This window comes from Clupea harengus, chromosome 7 (assembly GCF_900700415.2).
Source record: "Clupea harengus chromosome 7, Ch_v2.0.2, whole genome shotgun sequence".
Classification (NCBI taxonomy): domain Eukaryota; kingdom Metazoa; phylum Chordata; class Actinopteri; order Clupeiformes; family Clupeidae; genus Clupea; species Clupea harengus.
Window position 1 is genome coordinate 14,077,465 of NC_045158.1, and position 25,347 is coordinate 14,102,811.

General features: G+C 45.9%; 1 protein-coding gene across 2 annotated transcripts in view; it reads left to right on the forward strand.

Annotated features, from left to right (window-relative positions):
- Positions 1 to 3,079: 3,079 nt before the first annotated feature.
- The window catches only part of dapk1 (death-associated protein kinase 1), a 57,989-nt gene continuing 35,721 nt past the window's right edge, over positions 3,080 to 25,347 (forward strand). The window contains exons 1-3 of one of the 2 annotated variants that reach the window (XM_012828499.3): positions 3,080 to 3,278; positions 3,903 to 4,076; positions 25,011 to 25,232. In XM_012828499.3, coding sequence (XP_012683953.2) covers positions 4,015 to 4,076; positions 25,011 to 25,232 — 284 coding nt within the window. In that variant the 5' untranslated portion in view covers positions 3,080 to 3,278; positions 3,903 to 4,014. Of the gene's footprint in view, positions 3,279 to 3,528; positions 3,680 to 3,902; positions 4,077 to 25,010; positions 25,233 to 25,347 lie in introns of those variants that run through there. The other variant, XM_031570610.2, reaches the window with a different exon arrangement.

The window sequence follows — 25,347 nt, forward strand, 5'->3', positions numbered from 1 at the left end:
ACTCAACACTGAAGTCACTGGGATTTAATTATTGCCATTAAACTACCGCTGCCGAACATGTCAGTGCACTACGATACGACATCCTTTCATCAAAGCGATGACTGGGGATTCTGGCATTGACAACAGGATGACAAGACAATGCGCAATTGTCATGTTTGTTTTGGTTACAGAGGAGCATCCCGCCTACGTATCACTGCAAACATATCTTTACTACGGGGAGAGAGAAACATGGTGCTGAGATGATTAATTGATATGTTAGGTAATTGGGGGTTATAGGACATGATTGTGTGTGCTGTGTGCAATTAAACACAGATTTAACGTTTCACACAGACCTGCTCAGCCACAGCAGAGAGCCTGACTCACTCAACACCTACATGTGCTCGTCAGGACTTACCCGCTTGTCAAGCGCCGCTAAGGGAAGTTGGCAACACCCACACAGACGCCCACACACAAGAGCACTGAGCATACACATAATTGTGCACTCATGATTCTCAGCCTCTCTAGCATCTCTCTCTTTCTCTCACTCTACCTGTCTATCTTTCCATCTGTCTCTGTCTTTCCCTCACTCTTTCTCTCCCTCTCTCTTTCTCTCTCTCTCTCACACACACACACACACACACACACAAACACACACACACACACTCACTAAAAATCCCACTCCATACATCGTACTGATAATACCAGTGAATACTATATCAGACCTCAATAACAGATGATGTTCTTCAGAATTGTTAATGATATTTGACATTTGCCACCATGCAGATTTGATGGCAAACCGTGCTAGTGGAGATGCACATCATGCTTGTTATCAGAAGCAATCCACAGTGCACGCAGGCTGCATTTTAAGTTATGACCAGAAGATGGTGCTATTGCATTATGATACCATATACAGTAGACATAGAATTTGTATTATTGGTAGTGTAAATGTGCTACATGCATTTATTTTATGTCAATACAATGTCTGTCAATATATTTACATAAATGTATACATTTGTTTATAAAAAACACTTGAGCCAAATAATCTCGACACATTGAATGTACACACAAGGACACTGAGAAGCACTATTTTCATTGTCGTTATTATTTATTTAATTATGATAGGCCTGGACACAGAAAAAAAAAATATTTCACTTCACTTCAACTTTTAAAATACATGCATTCATAAACTCGATAATCTGTTCCTCTTGTACCATTTAAAGCAAGGATAAAACTGTCTGTTCAAGATTCACATTGATATTGACTGAATCCAATCAATATCGGTATATGACCACTCTCACAAGGCACAGTGCTGTGTGTGGGATGCTTGCTTACTGAACATGACAGTGAGGGGATGCCCTTTCATCTTCCATCAGCTTCTGGGGGAAGGCCACCACTGATTGGCATTGTAAGTGCTCAGTCAAGGTGAAACGCAACATGTCTGACACCCTTAGCCCTGACCCCCTGGCATGCCTAGCGCCAGGCTGTGGGTTATGTTGATTTAACCTTTACATGTTTCAGGAGAGGGGGGGAGCATGTTACTGTAGCCAGCGGGTGAGCATGTAACTGTAGCCAGCGGGTGAGCATGTAACTGGCGCCAACGGGCGAGCATGTAACTGGCGCCAACGGCGTCATGCATCCCCTGGAACACCAGCAAGCTGAGAATAACATAGAGGGGGGCCTCCATTTTCCCCAAAAGTGACTGAACAATCCAGTTTTTCTCAGTTGCTTTGGTACATTTCTCGAATCATCCTTAACATTTTCAAAACAGTAAGTGCATTTCTCGAAACTATTCGTAGAAACAGCACCACACAATGGATTACCTGCAAAAGCCTGCAACTTGCTTGAATGTTTCAAAAGTAAATAATGATGTCATTGAATATGTCAGTGCCACTGAAATCTAAGTCCTTTTGTTATAACCAAGACAGACAAACTACTGTTGTCAATATAAAATGATATCCTGGAAGTGTAATTTATCACCATACCAGATCAATGCATGCCTCCAACATTATTTTCTAGGAAGCTGAATGCTATGTCACTGACAATAATTTAAATTAATCAAAGCTCCAAGTGATTGTTGAGGAACATAGTAGCAGGATGAAAAAAAAAATCCCATGCGAGACTGGAAAATATCTGCAAATCCTATTCAGAAACAATGAGACAATCTTGCATTCCACATAAATTCTTTGATAATCCAATCATGATGATCATAGACATTTTACCTTAATTTACAGTAGAAAAGAACTTTTCACGGAATACTGTAAAGTACCAAGTAAAATAGATAGATCAACAAAAACACATAATGCTGTGGAGAAAGTTTACATTCACCCAAATGACCACATATAGTACAACATTTGGCATGCACCTTCTTATATCAACCTGATATAGTGTCACACTGTTTATTGGATTTTCCCTCATGCTGGCCTGGCACATCCACTCTGGCTTGGTGGCCTATGAGGATTTACACCTTTTTTTTTTGCCTTTGATCAAATGTAATAAATCCTCATCAATCACATGTAAACAGTCAAGGTTTGAATTGAAAAACATTCCAAAAATACCATGCCACTGGAACTGATGAAGCATGTGGTTGACACATAATGATAACTGGTTGATCCCATTTGCATGGCATGACTTACACAATGAATAGATACCAAGATGTTTGGGGGAGTAACACTAAACAGCAGACGATTGTATGCCTTTCTGCATGAATTTGCAAAAGCATTTGGAAGAAAAGAAATAAGAAATTGTTGTTATTGTGTGCACAAGTATGTTTCCTACTTGGAGAGACAGATGGGAAATCTGTATGATAAAGGTTTTGAGGTTCTTCTTGAGTGTGTAATGAAAGCCTTATCACTCCAGAACAGAAGCACTATGAAACAGACACTACTGTTTATTGGTTTGACACTTTCAGACTTATTTTTAAACTATGAAGTTGGGGGAACACAAGGAAGAACACCTTTACTCACGACTATTTCATGTTTGCCAATACAAAGATACTGGTGGTTATTTGATTTTCTTGAAATTTTAACCTTACTTCATGGGAAAGACTTCCTCTCGACAATCCACTCTATACCGCCTCCCTGAGACGGAAACATTTCGCCACTGGTGTAGCATTACACATTTGTCAACACACGGCGGCACACACATTCACGCACTCACCAATAGTAGGGCTACATTGTTACAATCCACCCATTTCCTGTAACAATCTACTTTCATGTGGCGCACGGAGCGGTCATTGCTTTTGACGCTTTGCAGTGGAGTTCACCTGCTACCTGGACACTGACGGCTGCAGGGAGCTAGAGGTACTTTTAAATGTAATACTGTCCATATGTATGCATCCCTAGATAGCGACAACGTAGTATTAATTGTGCTAAAGGAACTGGAGAACGGTGTCGATTCTACTTCCATCAGGTTTACTATATTTAATGTGAATTGTTTTTCAAAATAGCGCTAACCTTTTTGAGAATATATTGCCGTATATTTTTGATGGGCTACGCACCTGCTCTGTTTGTAAATATAACCGGACATTGCACAAAGAACTGAGCCTTACGTTAGAGTCCGTGTTCTCTAGGCAACGCCACGCTTTTAACTGGGCTGCTTATTTACTCTGTTTCGGCTAAAGGCTTTTGATACATTCTTAATTTAAAAATGCTTAATATGTCAACTTTGAAATCGGTTCGGGTGCCGTAAAGCTGTTCTACTCGTGAGTTGAGATATCTGTCTCTAGAGTGACTGAGTGGTCGTGAACGAAGCTCGCCTGAAGTGCGTTCAACCCGGCTTGCTTCTTTCCTAAACCAACCTTGAAGTACACAACTAACGGCAACAATAAATGCTGCCATATGCGTGTACTTGTGTTTAGTGTTGTTGAAATCACAATTTTACTCGAGTTCAGCGTATAACGCCCATGCCTTTGTTCTCTTTTGCAGAGCAAACATGAGAGGGGTCCACCGTAAACTGTCAAGAGGTTGACAGAGATGGGTTGCTGAAAGCGGGGGGCGCTGATTTGGGAATCCCGGGGAGCAGGAAGCGCCCATCACCATGACCGTCTTTAAACAGGAAAATGTAGAGGAACAGTACGAAATTGGAGAAGAGCTTGGAAGGTATGTGACTATTAAGTCATTTCTGTTTGGTTAAGCTGGCGACGGAAGCGGGGTGTGGTGTGCGGATTTTGGGGTGCAGAATGATATCTATTACGATATCGTATGATTAAAGTGGGAATTGGTGGCTGTCGACTGCCGTAAGATAACACAAAGAACAGGAACTGAGACATTATTTGGTGTTCGCTATGCATATAAGTCTTTCCGCATAGAAGAAAGCAATGCTGAGCACTTTGCTGTAGGTTCTGATAAAGCATGCAGACATGATTGATGTGAATAATTTGGGTTGCCATGACAAGTTTCTCCTCTGTGTTGATTAATGACTTTAGAGAGTAATCTTTGTGAGAATCTTTCTTTGGTCGATCCAACATTAGATATTTCCTTGTATATTGCGCGCATGGTAGACATGTGATTTGCCGGCAGTCGCTGTACACAATAGGATGGACAGTTCTCTTTGGGTTTTTATAGTGGGCTGGATTGTGTTACCCATTGGAACACGAGAGGACTGTGATTTGGGGTGCCTCAGACCACAGAGTGTTTCCTGAATGTATCAGGGATTTTACCATGCCCTGCATGTCAATTGCATTAAATTGATTGTGTGAGTGTCACTCAAATTAGCATTGGGTAACAGTAAGATGCTTCTCCAGTGTGGTGTGTGTGTGTGTGTGTGTGTGTGTGTGTGTGTGTGTGTGTGTGTTTTGTTTGTGTATTTGTCTGTGTGACTATATGCACTAGTCACTAGTCTTGTGAAGCTTTGCATTTTACTAGTTGTAATGGAGAAGAACTGTGGTAGATAAAGTGGATTGGGTTACACCGTGAGGTGGGGTGGGAACTGGCTAAGGGAGTAGGACATTTTGAGATGTCTCATGTGTGAGTATTCAAATTAGGATTGATCATGCACTATGTACACCATTGTGTGATTGACTGACATTTGCATATTGATCATTTATTTATTGATTATTGATCCCTGCTAGCCTTGTGCCTGTAAAATATGTCTGCTTGTTATGCTGTTAGATATTGCACTTAGGTGTAATGTCCACTTAGGTGTAATTTGATGACATTAGGAACGTATGTTTTTCTTTTTTTTTCTAAAGCTACATGCAATCTCTGTCAGAAGAAGGTCAGAAGAAAAGGCATTTCTGTCTTCTCATTTCAATACAGTCTCCCTACCCACACTATATCACTGCTGATCAGCCTATCTTTGGTTTTTGTGTGCCAGTGTGACCTGTTTCCTAATTCTTTTGCACACTTGAGAGCAAAAAAAGCTTCTAACCAGTTGGTATTCTACCCCCGACTTTGTCTTGGACTGGCGCCCTGCCCACTTGGAGTGGGAAAGGAAACCGTTCATGCGGAATAAAAGTCGCTGGTTGTAGTCATGCATGTTTTCATTAAAACCGAGGGCTATTAAACCAGCCAAGACTGACTGGGTATAACTCATTTGATTATTGAGGTGTGCGCATCTCCTAATGCATCTGTGGCAAGCCTGCTTCGATTTCCTCTGACATCCTTAGGGTTTCGACTTCAGAAGAGAGGTTGCTGTCATGATTCTCAGAATTCACTGCTCTCTCCTACAGTCCTTCCTCGCAATGACTCGTCGTTAATCTTAACATACTGGAGAGGAAAAATAGATCAAATGGCTTGCAAAAGTGTGCCATGAGGTCACCACTGGGTCTGGGGGATAACATTCTCCTCGGTTTGTGACTAGAGGTAGGTCTAGGACCGTAATCATTTCTGAGCGCTGGCCTTGGATGATGGATGGGAACATTAGCTGTGTGTCTGCTACGACGCAGCACTTCTAATAGATTAGCATTAATGAGGCTAGTCGGTTCAGCTAGGCCGGTCCCATTTGTTGGGTGTAAATCAAAGCATGAATGTCTCCTGTGTTTGATCACTGAGAGACAGCGCTGGCTAAGCATCCACAGAGAAGGATGTGGTTAGTCTTTCTACGTGGACCAGGGTTGTCTGTCTGTCTGTCTGTCTGTCTGTCTGTCTGTCTCTGCAAACTTGTTATTGAAATCAGCGCTGCTTGTGAAATATATGCTTTTAGAGCTCGTTGGAAATATCAAATAAATAAATCTAGAAAAGGATAGTGAATTTTGTAGTGAGCCTCTGAGTTCCTGCCTTAAATGTTTAAGAGAATTTTCCCAGCTGCTACATTCATTATTTCACCTGTCTTAGTGTTTTCAAGTCTTGAAATAGGGTGTTTCTTAGCCCTTACACACTCTTTTTGCCTTTTCTTTGATGCCTTGTCTAAGCCGTGTGTGTGTGTGTGTGTGTGTGTGTGTGTGTGTGTGTGTGTGTGTGTGTGTGTGTGTGTGTGTGTGTGTGTGTGTGTGTGTGTGTGTGTGTGTGTGTGTGTGTGTGTGTGTGTGTGTGTGTGTGTGTGTAAGGGTGTAAGGGTGTAGTGGGTGGGTGGCTAAACTGATTCGGCCTCTTGTTGAGCTCTGAAAGCGTTTAATGGGCCCACATCAGAGGCAGGCTTGTGTGCCGCGCAGGCTGGGGGGGTTAAACACACAGCCCCAGTCGATGGGAGCCCGAGGGGAGGAGAAGGAGCTGGAGAGGAGGAGGAGAAGGAGAGAGCTCCTCTTTATTTCTGCCCCTGTCTGCCCCAGTCTGGTGCAAGGGTGGTCTGCATAAAGAGAGACTGGGTCTGAATGGGGTGTGTTGGTTCAAATTGGCAACGCCACAACGGCCTTCCCTCAGCAACTGAAATTCACTGCCGTAGAACAGCACAGAGGGTTCATTTTGGAGTGAAATCTGTGTATGTGTGTCCTTGTGTGTGCGTATGTGTGTGTGTGTGTGCGCATCTGTGTGTGTGTGTTTATTGTGATGACAACCTAGGTCTCCAAACATTTTGATTTGCTTTTTTTTCCCGCTGGGAGTCAGAATTCTACATTTGCGCTGGTTCCAGCAGTGATTTTCAAAAGGGCCTCAAAATGCTTTTTTCATTTTCACACCAGCCACACGCAGGAGTGATGCTCCTGGGAACAGGTTGCGCAGTCCAGCAGCAAGTCATTATTGCACGTGAATGCAGCAGTTCAACACATGCCCCTCTGCTGTATCCAGTCAGTTCATGGAGGGCCCTCTGGATAGCTGGCAGCATGTGGATGACATTTGCAGAAATGTTTACTCAGTCCGCCCTTTTGGAGCACACCTCCTTTAATGCTCCTGAGTAGTGCCAAAGAAGCCAGTGAGGAGACCTGGTGGAGTCATTAGTGACATTATGAAAAAAGGATGAAGAAAACACACACACACACACACACACACACACACACACACACACACACACACACACACACACACACACACACACGGGACACACACCTCTTGTTTAAGCCCTATTCAGCAGTGATATCTGTGTTACAGTGTCAGTAGAAGTCTCTGAGGCTATGAGGAAGACTGGCTCCTCACTGCTAATTGGTTCCTCTTTTGTGTCTCCTCCATGGGTGCTAGGATTTGGAAAGGGAGGGGCAGGGCGGGGAGGGGTGGGCGGCACTGCTGCAATCTTTCCCCCCATGTTGCTCAGCCCCCAAAAATGTAGGGTAGCGGTCTGAGGAGGGTGGAGGGTGTACACAAATGCATGCCACAATATTCAGGGTCAGTGTGTGAACTGCTTTGAGGCAAGCTGTTCTCGGAGAGCCTAGCTCTCCAGGAATCTATCCCTCTCTAAACTTTGGATGCCATGCCTTGGAACCGTCCCGTAATAGTATGCGAAGATGCAGAACACATTTCCCACAGAGTGACCTAGATTTTTTTCCTTCACAATACAGTGTGTGTGTGTGTGTGTGTGTGTGTGTGTGTGTGTGTGTGTGTGTGTGTGTGTGTGTGTGTGTGTGTGTGTGTGTGTGTGTGTGTGTGTGTGTGTGTGTGGAGGAGGGCAGAAACTGGATTGCTGCACCGAACTGTCACGACAGCAACTCATCACTCATCTTCACCCCCACCCTACCCCCCGCAACCACAAGCTACCCCCCCCCCCCCCCCTCTCCTCTCCTCTCACTTCCTTCTCCCTATCCATGTACAATTAGAGAAATCAAAGCGGGGGCTTTGAGTGATCTGAGTGTGTTGTCAAAGTCAAAACGGCGTGTAGCTTTAATGAACATCCCTGTTTGAAGTTGCTCGAGCCCAGAAATCCCATGTAATGGTTTAACGGAGGGAGACCACACCAGGAGTGTTTGTGCAGAAAGTTCAGCCTTTAAGCTTTGAGTGGCGCCTAATGAGATTGATGGGAGTATATGTGTGTGTGTGTGTGTGTGTGTAAGAGAGAGAGAGAGAGAGCGATAGCAAAAAAAAGACATGATGGAATGTGAGACAGTGAAAACAAGCTCACTGTGAAGTGATATCTCTGCCCATCCAAGCAAGTCGAGAATGAAAGTGAGAGAGAGAAAGAGCAGACCGAAGACCGTTCTTCCTCCTCCTCCTCCTCCTCCTCCTCCTCCTCCTCATCATCATCATCTCTTTGTGGAGTCATCCTGTCTGTCCGAGGCACACGCTGCATCACACACACAGTCACGGTGCAGACTGCCGTCTCAAGAAAAAAAACTACATCAAAGCTGTTAGTCTGGGGGGGGGTCATCATGTACAGAGGTTAGGTCCACTATAGCAGCCCACACTACTGTATGCTTCAGCCCACTGCTTTACAGACAGAGGCCCATTGTATGACACACACACACAGAGAGAGAGAGAGAGAGGAGAGAGAGAGAGAGAGAGAGAGAGAGAGAGAGAGAGAGAGAGAGAGAGAGAGAGAGAGAGAGGCAAAAACTGTTTTTTTCTATGCTTGCAAACACACGCACACACAAACACACACTGAATCACAGGCACAAACACTGTCTTGATTTTTGTATCGCCCTTAAAATATGCCCCCTCATCCCGACTCCAGCGCGCTTGTCTCCCCCCACCTTGACACGTCGTGTGTTGGTGTTTACTGGAGCCTGGGCAGCAGAGGTGCACTGGCTGACGGGGTAAACTCACTGTGTAATCAAAGCCCAGGGTGCCGGCCATTGTCTGCACCCGCACTCCTCTCTGACAAATGGAACGCCGGTAACAAAGGATGGCGTGAGCTGGGGATGCAGGGGATGGGAGGGTGTGTGTGTGAGAGAGAGTGTGTGTGTGTGTGTCTATGTAGGGGGGGGTCGATATGGGGGGGGGGGCTGGGGTGCGCGTGGTGGGGGATGTGTCGTGCCTACCCACCCCTGCTCTCGTTTGGGATGCCCCGTGCTGCTGCTGCTATACCATACAGTCAGAGGCTCAATCCCAGGCGTGGTTGGCATAGGGAGGATGTCCTGCCATGTAGTCACCATTGTGTGCAAAACAGAGCATTTGTTGTATGCTCTTTAATGGGCATTAGTCATTTCACTCTTTATCCAGGAATTTAACTGTGTAACTGTTAAAGCATGATTTGACCCCTTAAACACATTTGGCACTTCGTGCTGTAGGACTTAAGTCCATGTTCTCATTGTTGTCTATCCAGGATTATCCTGTGTTATTATCAGTCAACAGTATCATAAAACGTAGACATAAAACTGAGGCGGCATGTCTTTCTTCTCATGCTTTTATGTCACATAAGTGCACACTAACACCATTGCATGACATTAATAGACTCCATGCACTATGCAGAAGGGAGAGATTCCAATAAGCAGCACGGTGACTAATTCCTTTGGTTTAGTTTAGTTCTGTAGTACATACCTGCAGAAGTGAATCTAGTTCTTCAGGTGGATTATTCTAATGAATGACATACTAGACTCTCAGCTCTCTTCTAGGCCTCTGCTAACTAAACCAATGACTCAGCAGAGTTGTGTGAGCACACAGCAAGCCAGCCAATATGATCAATGACCAACCCCTTCCCATCCCCCATAGATATTGGTCTGTTGTGCTATCTCCAGTCACCTGTTGAAACGGTCATTATGCAGCACTTTAAAACCTGCAGTCCTACTGAAACATCCCATTTGTTTGTTTAAAGCCCCCTTTGCTGTTTTCTGTTGGCTCATCCCTTGCATCACCGGACCCAATATTATCATTGGAGTTGATGGCCAAGGACGAAACGGTAATCTCCCCCGTCTCGGCTCAGGGCTCAGATCATCGCACATGTAGCCCCAGCGGTGCTGGAGGTGCTCCGTCAGAGGTAATCCTCTCCCCCCCGTGACATTTCCTTTTACTCCCCTCCTCTGCAACGTCTCCGCTTAGTCCATGTTGCCTATATATTGCTGGCAGCTGGTGACTGCAGGGGGGTGGTGGTGGTGGGGGGTGAGTCTCTATGTGTGTCACCGATGATGATATGGCCTCTCAATATCCATCTCCCAGTGTACAGAAGAGTTGCATTTATGCCTTGGCTATTTTATTGCTGGCGACGCAAGGTTTATATTCTTCGTACACAAAGGCTGCCAGTGAAAGGATTGATTGCTCATGTGGTCTGCCAGGCAGCATCTCAGCAGGTGTCAAGAGAGTGATGTATATTGGACATCATTGACACACTCGGTCACAATTGATGCTCCCCACCCTCCACGTGATTTACAGTCCCCTTAAACCAAGGCAAACACACCTCCCCTGATAGTGGCTTTAACTCCTCTGGCAGATGTATTAAAATTCATCTGTCAAGCAAGAGACAGAGAGAGAGACAGAGAGATGGAGAGACAGAGAGATGGAGAGACAGAGAGAGAGAGACAGAGAGAGAGATAGACAGAGAGCGAGAAAGAGAAGGAGAAAGGAGATGGTTCTTGAATATGCTATGAGTGTCATTGTTCCGCTGCCTGTCTGCCACTATCTTAGTGTGCTGTCGTTGCCTGGTTACTGCCATGCTCATGGCTGGGCAGGATCTCAGGGTATTTTCGCCCCAGTTACGCAAGTTTTCTTTGTGGCACAGTAGATCTCAGCAGCATTTGGCATGGTTCTCCGCTGTGGTCTTCATTTGAGGGTGTCTCCTTGACAGCGGCACGCTTTTACACTCCTTTTATGTCATTATTATTCACCCTCCCTATTTGTCCATTCTTTTTTACTCTTCCCCTTGGTTACCCCAGAAATGTATGACCATAGCTCTATTTCTGTGGTTTTCTTTGTATTGTATACTTCTCAGATGCTTATTTTTTATGGCTGACTTCAAACACAGTTTTGCAGTAGGTGATGCTTGTTCTCAACCATGATACAATGATAAATCTTAATGATTTTTTTTTTTCGTCACCCATATTTACATTAGGTAGACAGTGAAAGAGTGGACAGAGTCAGCAAAAAAAAAAATGCCATGAAACCAGCCTGCAAGGGCTTTTTTGCCAACGACCCACATGTTTTGACAGTTAGCAGGCCACCTCGAAACTAGGTGAATGTCAGTTTCAGTCCAAATAGGGGCCCTTTCAAGGTAGGACAAGGTGTGCGGGGGTGGGGGGGCGTTGGAGACGCACACACAGGTTATCCTCCCCCCCTGGTTGCTATGGGAACTGCCAATTTATCTGTGTGTGTGTGCACATGTGTGTATATGCGTGCGTGTGTACACAGTACTGTGTGTGTGTGCGTGCATGCTTGTGTTTATATCAGTTGGGCTCACTTGCCTTAGGTCTCCGTCCATTAGGCCCGCGCTGCTTAATGGGACCTGATTGACTGTGTGACAGGCAGAGTGGCCATTCACCCACCACCCCTCCACCTCCGGGTGGAAACTGCTGAACAATCTCCTGCTGTGTTTTTCTACCATTAGTCACGTTTATTTGATTACAAGACAAATGGACACACACACACACACACACACACACACAGACAGACACACACACACAACCTCACCCCCTGAACTGGTTTGACCAAGAACTCCATTACCTTAGCCCCGGTCTGCACACTTGCCCTCACTTGCCGCTAGTGCACAATGTTGCTTTTGTAGTCTTTAAATCCTCAGGAAAGGAGTAAATTACATTCCGTCATCATGCATTCCAAACGCCACCTTTAGTGAAAAACACAAATATTGTGCTGTAATGTTTTTATTTTCCTCTCCTTCTCATGTGGTGTGTTTGATTTCTTTCAAATCAAATATAAAATCAATGTTTTCATTGCCGTTTGTTGGTTGATTTGTTTGTCAGAAGGAAAAACCCACTTTCTTTAACATTGCGAGAGTGGGCATTTTTGGATAAGAGTGCCCTCCTAGTTATTTATGTGTCGTTATCTGTGTCGGTGTGGTCAGGCTCTGGCGATTTCTATGCATACAGATGAGTGACAGTCAAACAGTGGGAGCTGGGAGAGGAACATAACGTGCGCCAACAGCTTTACAATGTGACTGCTCTGTTGCTGGGCAAGGGGGAGAGTAAACAACTAAACATGACTGGACTGCAGGTGTCTAAACTAAGCTTCTCAGTAAGTTGTAGACACACACACTTACTCCTGCCTGGAGATCAAGTTCTGATAAAAGTGGTACAAGCACATGAAAGGATGACCATTGGTCCATACAGAAGTTCTCTCATATGACCTCTGACCCCACAGTGGTGTTCTGAGACAGCCAGTTTCATTTCCTGGAGTGGAAAAAAACTGACGAGAGGAAAAGGTAAAAAAAAAAAAGACTATATTCACCCCAAAACACTGCCCCTCCCTCCAGCATATTGTCTGCAGTGTTGTGACTATGAATACAAGTCAGTCTGTGGTAATTGCAGTGGAATTGATGCTTATGGAGCTCAGACTTTGAGGGAGGAGGGGTGAAGGCTGAGGCCCTGTCTGCATTCTCTTGCCCTCAGTCTTAACACAAGAATGTTACTTGTGGCTAGGGGGAGAATTGAGGCAAAAACATTTGCAACACTTGTTTTGAAAGTTTACTCAACTGTTACTCAACACTCAAACACACACAACAAACAAACACATACACACACACACACACACACACACACACACACACACACACACACACACGCACACAAACGCACACACAAACACAGCCACCCTTAGAGAAGCATTAGCAGAATTAAGTCCTAGTGATTCCAAACACACTCCAGACACCGGTTTGGCCCCAAGTATCCTCGGCTAAAATCTTGGGAGTGCATCTGGGCTGGTGGTAGCGCTGTTTCCTTGGTTACTCTGGCGCGATGCGGCAGCGGCACCATTGTGGAGCTGTTGCGTAACCAGTGGGGTTCCAGGCTGATCCAGATTAGTGGGCTCGGATGTCTCTGAACTGTCCACCCACATTCATTTTCAGCTAATAAACACAGGCTGACTCACACTGGCATTACCAAGCACAATTATGCACATCTAATTAAGAGAGGGTTTTTAGGATCTGCAGTACTGTGCCCACCTGTGTGTGTCTGTGTGTATGTGTGTGTGTGTATGTGTTTTGTACTCCTAAGCCATGTTTGTTTTATAGATTGCCACTTGGCAGTCTTCACATCACGACTCTCACGGTCACGGTTTCTGTTTGCGTGCTCTGTTTTGTGCTGTTGCATTTTGCCTTTGCAGATGTGTTGTGAAATAGGAATATTATTACAGTGTTACATTTCAGCTGTGTGAGGATTTCCTAGATATTCAAACACATCACAGGAAAAAGAAAGCATGGCTAAATAAGAAATCAAAAGTGCAATTAGACTGAGCTGAGAAAAGCATTGTGTGGAAGACAGAAAATGTTTTGGTGTCCTCAAAAAGGAAGGACGTTTTACACATTTGTACAAAAGGAATTTAAGCAAGAGAGATGTGATGGGGAAGTGCTTTTGTGCAAGAGTCAGACTGTGTCCAAAGCCAGGGTTGTGTCTTCATCACTGAGCTGATAATGCACTCCATGGGCTTTACATTTGACAGCATTGACTTATGGAAAAAAAATAGGAAAAACCTATTTAGTCAGTCATGTCGGAAAAGAGCTCTCTCAAACTGCAGCCCTGGTAGAAGTGAATGCACTTCAGTGTTTCCGTCTGGGTCATCGTGCCCGGGAGGGAGTCGAGGGACATTTGGAGTAATGGGCAGGTTTTTTTTTCATTAACGTTTTGTTTATTTATTTCATTATTTATTTTGGAATGCAGATGCTGCAGTGGCCTCTCGGCCTCAGCCAAATGCAGCCAGCAGACTGGGTCATGTGCGGCCGACACAATTCAATTTGCCAGGAGGAAGAAAATCCCTGCTTTGAGCACAAAGCCATCAGCAGAGTTAGCCCCACAGTATTGTCATCCGACCCCGACAGTGGCTCCCATTCCAGCTTTTCGTAACCTTTTAAAAACAAGGACCTCGGATTGGGTTTGTGTGCCTGCATTTGTCTTGCTGAAGCAGTAGTGAATTGAAGCGGTATGGGAGGAGTGGACCAGTGTCCCACTGGATGGGACACTGAAAATGTGGGGTTGTGTCAAGTATGGGGAGCTACTTAGCAAACCAAAATGTTTTATCTATCTATATTTAAATATAATATTCTCCATGTAAGATGTCATATACCCATGCATCTGGCATTACTTTCTTTCCACCCTCAGTCCTGTCAGTTAAATAACTTTGGAGCACTTTTCATGGAACAGTAATTAAGTCTGATGTCTGACAACGGCATGTGGGGGAGGGACCGAAAGAACAGTGCTCAACAATGATCCATCTCACTGTTGTTTTTTCTCAGTATTTTCTTTCATAAGGGAGAAGTAAAAATTTGAGAAATCGAAACCCTGCATTGCAACACAACAGCAGCCATTTGATCTAAGTTGCTGTGCAGAGCCTCTTTTGCGTGTCGTCCTGCAAACAAACACTGACTGCCTGTGACCACACTCTGAAGTCTTACTTCACCAGTGTCTCCATGCCCTAACCTCGAGAACCATCAGGGTTAGCTGGCTCTTGGACCAGGGTAAGGCCTTCGACACATTGTCTGTGTCTGTGTCTGTGTGTGTGTGTGTGTGTGTGTGTGTGTGTGTGTGTGTGTGTCTGTGTGTTTGTGTGTGTGCACCGTTCATTTTCCCAACCTTTCATGAAAACTTTGGAGGGCAGGTTTGGCAAATGACATGGATCATGTTTCCATAATATTAGGTCTTTGCCCTGTTAGGACAGCCAGGCTGGTTTCGATCATTGTCTCCCTTTGGGCCTGTTTGAGTGATCTCTCTCTATGTCTTTATTGATCCTCACGTGACCCTGCGCACTGCTTACCTCACAAACACACTCACACGCACACACTTACAGAGAACATATCGACATCTTTTGCACACATGCAGACCATCTGTCACTGGGCGCCTTTATTATTTTGTTTGTTTTATTGAATGGCACCTGTCAGTTTGTTGGAAAAAAATGTAAATAAAACATAATTACCCATATGAGGAGCTATTGTGAAAGAGGCCTAACATAAGCAAACAGTCTGTGTGTGTGTGTGTGTGTGTGTGTGTGTGTGTGTGTGTGTGTGTGTGTGTGTGTGTGTGTGTGTGTGTGTGTGTTGAAAGGTGGTAGTAAATGAGCAAACATTCCCAGAGCACAAGTTTGAATTTGGTGAGAAAATGTTTGAGTGGGTATCTTTGCTTAGGCTATGAGATAATGCCCAATGCACTGCAATCTAGCCGCCCAAACAGAGCAACACACACCCAACAGCATGATAGCAGGCCTCCCTGATACACATTACCCACGGTAGTCACACAGATTCGCTCAGCTTATCAGCCGGGTTGGGCTTTGAAAAGTCATGAGAGAAATTCTGGCTGAGACAAAGTAACTCCCAGAGGAGGTGGCTGCCAATGCTGCAACTGCTTGCTTTTGATGAGTCCTATCAGACTGTGTATTCTCACTGAACAGCTTGCTGTGATATTCTCCAATTAAGTGTGTGTGTGTGTGTGTGTGTGTGTGTGTGTGTGTGTGTGTGTGTGTGTGTGTGTGTGTGTGTGTGTGTGTGTGTGTGTGTGTGTGTGTGTGTGTGTGTGTGTGTGTGTGTGTGTGTGTGTGAGAGAGAGAGAGAGAGAGTTGGAGAGTATGAGTGTGTGAGAGAGAGAGAGAGAGAGAGAGAGAGAGAAAGAAACAAAGAAAGCGAGAGAGTGAGAGAGAGACTCCCAGGTGTCTGCTCTCTGCAAAAGAGTGCAGTGCAGGAGATCTGAGCATATCATCCAACTGAGGGAACAGTTCATGAAAGGCACTGTCATCATAATTCCAACCATCCTTCTTGTTTGTTTAACGGATCAGCCCAGATTAGGCTATGAACTAATGCTCGACATAAGACACCTCTCTGTGTGTAATGTAATATTTCGCCCCGGCTATAGAAAGCAGAGCAATACCGTGGCAGACTTAAACAGTCTGGCAGCCCTCTGAATCGGTGTGTGAGCCAATGGCAGTGTTGCACAAAAGCTGCTTTGTCACTGAACCTCAGGGGTCGAGACGCAGTCAGCGAGATTACGCGGAGCCATTATTATTATCGCGGGTCTGCGCATGCAGATCTGAAATGTACACTAGTGTTTGTGTCTCAAGAATCCACAACAGAGAGAGGAGTGCCTCCACGTTAAACCCTCCCAGAAGTGTACGTAGCCAGAACCAACACAAAAAGACTGCATGAGCCATGGTCGGATCAATGATGAACTGTAAGCATTGAGGTGTTGCAGATTCACGTTTAATTCATATTACTAGACCCATATAATCTGTAATTTGTACCAGATTTGATTTAATCATTTATCATATCATAATTCAGTCAATATCATATCATATCATAATTCAGTTTAATCCTATTACATTGTATTCATTTATAGTGCGATGAACAATGAGCCTCAGTGGATGAAATGACTGGGACTGCTTTTGACTGAGCAGCAGGGATTTTTAGATGGAACAGATGAAGCTAGGGGCTGTAGAACCTTCACACCTGCTCCTCAGAAGCTTGGCGGGGTTGATTCGGCTCCAGAGCTACAGCCGAGATCCCCCCCGACCAGCCTTTGAGTGTGCCGAGTTGTGGCTGTGAGCTTTCGTCAGTGGGGTGAGGCCCGCAGAGCCCTTCCCCAGCTTTTCCTCGACTCATTTTCTCATCTTCTAACTCTCTCACTTTCTTTCTCTCTCTCTCTCTCTCTCTCTCTCTCTCTCTCTCTCTCTCTCTCTCTCTCTTTCTTTCTCACACTTCCCCTTTTTGCTCGGGAGTTGAGATGACGTCAGCCCCCGACACGAGGTGAGATCACACCCGGGCTCTCCTGTGAGGTGCAAACATGGGTCCTGTGCAAATGAGTGAGAGGAATGCTGTCTTTCCTCTCTTTTCCTCTTCATTCCGCATGAACCCTGTGACTCTGTAAACTGAGCTGCACTGCGTGACAAAAGGTGGTGTGGCAACTGGTTATCAATCTCTCTGGGCCTCTGTGTGTCATTCTTTTTTTTGGAGGGGGGTTCTAGTCTTTTTTTATTGACAGTGAAGATGAGACAGGAAGTGAATGGTAGAGAGAGATGTGGAGTGGGCTTGAGGTTGGGTTCTTGTGGGCACTAGAACCGTGCGTGGCGTGGAACACTGGTACTGCTGCTGCTGTGCTACGGCTCCCTCAGCCACCCACATTGTTACCAGTGTGGCTTCGCTTAATTGTGCAGGATCTTTGTCACATCTCTGCCCATCCCTCCCCCTGCCACCCCCACCCCTGCCGCTCCTCGCTATTTTTCAATTACTCACATGAATGAGCCAGCCAGCCGTGTTGAATGGAGATTGAGAGATGAGAGGACACCCTCTGAATCTAAATGCAACGTCTCAAACCCCAAACGGACCCAGTTCGACCAGACGCAGCACTTTTGACCCAATTAAAAGAAGGCCATTCTTCACAAAGTGATGTGTGTTCATATTTACCTTTGCCTTGAGAAGCTGTGGAGATTTAATTACAGACTAGTTGTATTGTGAACAAGAATACATTATCATCGCATCATCAACATTTCCAGTCGACCAATGAGGGAAAGTTTGTGGACAGTAGGGTTATGTCTTTGTGTTGGGGTGTGACAGAGTGGGAGGAGTCATGGCATGGGCTCACCACGCTGACATTTTAGGCAGAATTAGAGTGCGTTTGATGCACCCATCAGTCATACTTTGTGCTGGATTATGGCAGGATTGAGGCCAAAGATTAGGAGGATGGTTATCTCCCCCCCCCCCCCCCCCCCCCCTTGTCTCTCCCCCAGCTGCTTTTACCCACTCCCACTGAGACCCCAGCCCCACAACAGCAGCCGTGGGGCGATGGGGGTGTCTTTGGGGGTCGCCCTGTCTCTGCTAATGACAAATCTCATTCAGACACTGTTCTCAGATCTGTGTGTCTGCCACTTCAGGTCTGTTCTACTACCACTCATCCAGCATACTGTTACACACGCTCATCCAACCAGCCACACATACATACTTACATACACACATGCATGCACTAACATACTCACTTCTGTTCAGTCAGCTGTTATTATACAAGAATACAATTACAAACACACAGATATACTTGTGCAAACATACACAATCTTTATCACACCCTCCCCATCACATGCGCACACACACACACACACACACACACACACACACACACACACACACACACACGTTCACAGACAGCCACCATACACCACAGATTCACCAGCAGGTGTATTTTATTACAGCAGATCGTTAGCTTCTGGGAGTCATATACTGTCAGATATCTCTGTGCTTGTCAGTGTATGACCCTAAAGGACCTATAGAAATGAACTCAAATGACCTTTTATGTCTAGGGGTTTTACAGATTTTAAAGTGTTTGATTGATTTGCTTCTAGTGCTGTTTTGTGCTCATGTGGCAAAGGTTACCTCTTTCTCTCTCTCTTGTCTGTGTGTGTTTATATTTGGTCTGTAGTCGTGTGTGTGTGTTTTGTACGTGTGCGTGTGTGTGTGTGCGTGTGCCTGTGTGTCTGTGTGAGTGCGTGCGTGTACATGTGTATTTAGCATTAAGTATTTTAAATAGTAGTCGTGTGTAGAATTTGGTGCTTGACCGGAATGCTTATGGTTACCCGGTTACCGCGGCGAAGTGGGAATGTGAAACAGGACTCTCTCTCTCTCTCTCTCTCTGCTTGCTTTCTGAAGAGCTAGCTGTGGTCCGAGTGGTGGAGATATCTGCGCCGCCCTCACGGGGCTTATTCCACATTCCAAGCCCTTATCCCTACCTGCTTTTAAATGCCAATCACAGGAGGGACTGGCTGTTTAATGCTGTCAGTGATGGTTACCTGGCAGTACAGAGCACCTCTCAAGGCGCCTCTCTCGCCCAGGACTACAATTTGAATTTTTATTGGAAAGCAGTCTTGCAAGGGAGAACACTCTCTTTGAACTCGGCCTCACTCCCTCTCTGGCTTTACTTTCATTACACTCTCTCTCTCTTTCTCTCTCTCTTTCTCTCTCTTTCTCTCTCTCTCTCTCTCTATTTATTTATCTCTCTCTCTCTATCTGTCTGTCTGCCTGGCTGTCTGTCTGTCTTCTTCAGTCTTAGCTGTACTAAACCTTCCTGATGGCAGCTGAGTGGGCAGAGGCCCTGGTCAGGTGTGGGTGCTGTAGACCCATGATGACTAAATCCCTTTCAGAGCAAGCCTTGCCTCCACTCAGGAGCCTCTCGTGCTCTGAAGCCTCTGCCCCTGACAGGAACACCTGTGTGCGTATCTACCCACGGTACCGCAGGGAATCAGAATGCAAGTGCAGTTGGGTCTTTCAGCAGGGCCTGTGATTGCCTGGGACTTAACAATAGCTTTTGCCCAGACTGCTCGCAATTACTTGAGAATCCACCCCCACAGTCTTAAAATGTGTGGAGGACCTGCTTTAAACACTCATCCTTTTTTTTTTCTTCTTCTTCTTTCTCTCAGGCATTTTGTATTTATCCTTTGAAGTGTAGTGGTTAACCTTTTCGGTTTAGAAATGTGTTTTTGTCAGTATTTGTCAATTGTCATAATTGAAGGGTTTACAAAAAAAAATAAACCTTTAAAGTGAGACAGCTGTGAAAGAGGCCTTTTGCACAACAGCACAGTTAAAGCACAGGAGCCTCCAGTAGGATGGGCAGAGGGACATTGGACATGCACTGCTTATGCACAGGATATAATTGCATTGGCTGGCAGCAGGCTAAACTGTGAGCCCAAGTCCCAATCCTCCCTCCACACCCATTGTTCCAGCACTAACTTGAGTGTCATTATAGTGTGTTTTGGGAAGAGGCGTATGAAAACGATGAGACTACCCCCCCCCCCCCAGGCCTGGCTCCCTAGACTCCACTGGAGTACGGTTGAGTGTTTGAGAGATTTAGGCGGCTGCCTTGTATCTCTGTCTGTGTTGGTGTGCTTGTGTCTTTTTTGATCCCCTGTAATAGAAGCTTGGCCGCGGATGGGTGCCATAAAACCATAAATACCTTGGCCCCCACAGCGAACTAAAACACACACACACACACACACACACACACACACACACACACACACAGAGCGAGAGGGAGAGCGAGAGCGAGAGAGAGAGAGACTCATAAATACAATCCACAAACCCCTAATAATACGGCCAACACTTTTCTCTCTCCTCCCACTTGCGTTGTGTGATGCAAATCTCTTGTTTTAGTTCCTCCATGCCTAAGGACCTCTTGAGTAGGCCTCTGATAGGTACAAGGAAAACAACATGGGGGGGGGGGGGGCTGCTGGCAGTTCAAATCAGTTCACTTCCCACCACTCCCTCGCATCCCATTTCACTTCTTTCAGACCTGTGGGCAGAAGGTTGATGCCCCCCATACACACACACACACACACACACACACACACACACACACAAAGAAAAGAAAAGAGTAACAAATGAGAATCTGATCCCTTGAACCAGCATGGCTGAAAAGGAAAACAAGTGCTGAAAAAAAAAAAACAGTAAACCACACACACACACACTCATGCCGATTTTGTTCACTGATGGTGCAAGTAAAAATAAACAGTTTTTTTTTTTCTGTCTCCAGATGCTTATTTAGTCGAGCATAATTACCAGGCCTGCCTGCCTGCATGCCCTCATGCTCCCAGTGTTTGTTCAGGAGGTCAGAGTGAGGAGGCAGAGCATGTGCAGATTCCCCCGGAAAGGGATCCCACCAGCAGAACTGCAAAGGTGTGGGGGATGGAGGGGGGCGGACTTCCTTCTGTGTAAGTCTGAAATATGCCTCTAAACAAACCACAAACTCCCTTTGTGAGGGGGATACCCCTTTTGAGTCTACTTGACGACCTGAAAGTGAGTTTGTGCTATTTAGCAGCGTTGCCTCAGTGGCGAAACTCTATTACTCCACTGTTGTTTCTTCTCCCTCAGTGAACCAACAACATTGGCTTTTTCTTATAGCCTACCCTTAGTATGTGCTCTGTGTAAGCACTGCTCCGTGTGCGCTCTGCCTCAGCGCATTGGTGTCTGAGGGATCCTGATGAACCAGATGACTGGATCTTGTCCGAGTCTGGCTTCGGCCAGGGTCCAAACCCGGCCCGTATCTGTCAGAGCTGGGTTCCCTCTCCTTCTAATGAATGGTGGGAGTCGTGGCTGAACTCCGTCACGATAATGCGGAAGCCTTGATTATGATGAGCTCCCCCCGCGCAGGGATTACCCCGGCCCCCCCCACACACACACACACACACACACACGATGTAAAGCCGTGAGGATGGAGATGGAGTCATGGTCATGTGATCGGCTGTGGGGGCCTTAACGCTTCGCTGGTGGCATTTCCTGAGGTTTCCATTATTTCCTATCTTCCTGAGAAATGGGATTGTTGTAAGCATTGGCTGTACTGGTTGGCGAAGGAGATGAACTTAATCTACAAAAGATTTGCTGAAGTATTGCTGAGAATATATCTGCGTCTGCTGGTCAGCTATTGTCGGGAATGGAAAACCATTGTTTGTTATGAAATGGGATATACAAATGATAAGCAAAATAGTATAACCTCTTTTCCAAACCACTGACTGGAAAGGAGCCAGTTGGCATTGAGTAGTGCAGATATAGCAGTTTGCAGAATCATGCAGAATCATACAAGCTATTGTCCTTAGTTTTATGTCTAAAACTAAAAACCTGCTATCTTGTACCCTTTACTAATGGGCACATCTCTTTCTCTTTTTCATATTCTCTCCCCATCTCTCTCTCTCTCTATTTCTCTCCTTCCCCCTCCCTCCCTCTCTCCCTCTGGTTTTTCCACACACACTGCCTTGCGTGAGTCAAGTCCAGCCTTTTTTTGTCGTCCGCCAGCTAGTCCTTCAGTGACGCCACCAGCAGTGCACAACAGGACTGTGCATTTCCATGGGGGGGGGGGGGTGGCGACAAGGTGGAGGGAGGAGCTCCGCTCCCAGCACACCCCCTACAAACACACACACAAACCCCCTCTCGCTTGACACTGCCATGGAAATGGGCACAGCTGAGCACCCATGCCCACCACTCATTTAGCGCGGTCACGGACAAAATCGCTTGTATGTATGCCAAAGGCCCTGCTTTGAGTTGCTTGCTTCCTGGAGCACTGATTAACCAGCCTGGATCTCTACCACCACCAGACAGCCCTTTCAAATGGGCCAATGTCGCACATGTGACTTTACTAACAGCACTCTTGCCTTTGATTCTCATTTTAATTTGGCCTTGAGATGAAGTGCTTGCCTGTCAGGGATTTCTGTTCTGCACCATGACGAGTACTCATGGTGAGCAGGTCACCATGTTGATAGGTGTCCAGTTGTATGGCTTTGGTTGGTTTTACCACATAGAGCATTGGGCATCTGTAACGTTTTCAGGTACAGACAAAATAGGAACCCAAAAGCATGACAGACACAGAATGTAGTTTTGCGTTCTTTTACTTCGTTATACCACAACAGAGTCAAACCCTGGACATCAGCCCAGTGTTTCACTAATACAACAGGGAAGTAGGCAGAGTAATCCGGGGGACAGGCAGGCAGAGTCAAAACCGGGAGATCCGCCCGTTCAGCAAACCATCCGACAAGGAGCAGGCAGAGTAATCCGTAAACGATGGACAGGCAGGCAGGGTCAAAACCGGGAGATCAGATAAGACAGCAGACAAGTCAGACGAGGGGCAGGCAGAGAAAACGGAATCCGAGGTACAGTTCAAGGTCTAAACACAGGGTAATCAGGTTTATGGTTAACATACAAATCGCGGGAAAGCTTGGCAAAACACACAAGACAATCTGGCAAAGAACAGATGATAGTGGGCAGGTATAAATACACAGAACCTAATGCGGAGATGAGCTGCAGGTGCAGGGATGGGCGGAGATTAACAGGTGAGAGAGATGAGGAGATTGCCGAGCATGTGGGCGTAGCCGGATCTGAAATGACAGGAGATGATGATAATACATGAACACAAACCAGATGAAAACAAACTAGAATTCAGGGGAATTCGTGACAGCATCTCTTTCTTTCCTTCTTTCTTTCTTTCTTTCTTTCTTTCTCTCTCACTCCTTCCCTCACTCTCTTTCTCACTCTCTCTCTCTTTCTGTCTTCTCTCTCTAACTCCCTTTCTCTTTTTTTCTACCTCTCACTCTCCGTCTGTCTGTGTCTCTCTGTCTCTCTGTCTCTCATCATTCTTTCTGGTGTCCCATTGGCATGCAGGCTCCTCTGCCTATGCAGAGGCTCAGAAGGCCACAGATAAAATGCAAATGGCCTGTTTGTATCTGTATCTGTCTCTATGCCTGATTGCTGCCTGACAGACAAAAGGTGAGAAGCAGGATGAATGGAGGCCCTGTAACTCAGATTAGCATGAGAAAACAGCACTCCACGGGACGGCTTGCTTCTCCCCATTGTGGAAGTTATGCCTTCTTTCTTTGGTCTAAGTAGCACTTGTCTTCTCAGAAGGTCACGATGAGCAGCATCCTCTCCCAATTGCCTTAGCATTCATCTGGTTGTGTGTTACGTTGCCCCTGTAGTTATGATCTTGTAGGTGGTTGAACGTACTGTAGTTGTGTCTTATAGTTGCTTCTCCGTGTCAGTATTTATATATGACATTTATATTTAGCAAGTCACTTTTGTATTGCAGGTACAGTACATTAGGCAATGTGTTTGTGATAGTGTCTACGAAGGCAGATTCATTGCTCTATAATGAGGAAGTGGGGAGTTACAAAAAACAGGAAGTAAGAAAAACAATAAGCCCAGTGGTGGCAATGTGGGGGTGTGTTGCTCAGGACCCTTAACCTCAGGGTCACGACTGAAGGGAAGTATGAGGGAAGAGCCCAGCATGAGCGCCCTTGTTGGCTGATAACGCCAGCGCCGGCAATTCATGACCTTCTCATGAAATCTGGCATGGCAAAGTTTTCAGTCGTCCATCCACTGAAAGCATAAGACATGATGAGCCAGCACAACCAGGAGAACAGGGGAGCACTCAGATAGAAGAGGACATTCAAACAGTCTCACCTGTTACATGGAACATGCGTGTAGTGACAGGCTTAAACCTTGCTCTGCATTCATAAGACAGCGTGAAGGACAAACATGGTTAAATCGCCCCCTAAGATCAAGCATTAGGAGGACACAATGTCTACCCATAGCCCTCGGAGAAGGAGCACAGTGACGAGCAATGCAGTGACAGGTGCCAGAATGACACGCCATCTCCCAACGTTGGAGCAGCCCGGGTCACCGCAGGTCCTTGCCACCGTTGGCTTGGGGTTTGGATGGCGTACAGCTACTCAGAGTCTTGACTCAGAGAGGACACTGTGCTAACTGCTCTATGCCACAGTGCCTGGTGCAAGCTGCAGGGCTCTGCTGATTTAGCGAGAGTCTGTTTTCCACTGTTCCTTCACACCTTAATGCAAGCTGTCAGCCAATCCCACTGGATGTAGTTAGCTTCTCTTTGATTTTGAATCTTGAACTAACTAACAGTTGTGACAGATAGCAGGTGTCATTTTTTGGGGACTGAGCAGGGTTTATTTGTGTTCTGTAGGGGAAATGGTGTCAACAAAGAGTTTTGTATGGTGTGTATGCATGTTTACAGGTGTTTGTGTATGGTGGCAATAACCTTACTTAAACCATTTGGCTTTTCTTTTGGAGTTTTAATTGTGTGTGTGTGGTTTGTGTGTCTGGTGTGTGTGTGGTGTGTGTTTTGTGTTTGTGTGTGTGACACTTGACTAATCTTCTTTCTTTCCCCGCAGCGGTCAGTTTGCGGTGGTGAGGAAATGCCGCAGGAGGAGCACGGGCTCGGAGTATGCCGCCAAATTCATCAAGAAGCGGCGCAGCAAGTCCAGCCGCCGCGGGGTCTCCAAGGACGACATCGAGCGCGAAGTTGGCATCCTCAAGGAGATCCAGCACACCAACGTCATCACACTGCACGACGTCTTCGAGAACAAGTCTGATGTCATCCTCATCCTGGAGCTGTGAGTGTCACCTAAGAGCACCTTCATCCCAGGGTCAATGTACATTATAGTCTTTGAATTGCAGGAACTAAGGTTTCATGCTATAGGAACTAAGGCTTCCAGGGATAGGAATAGG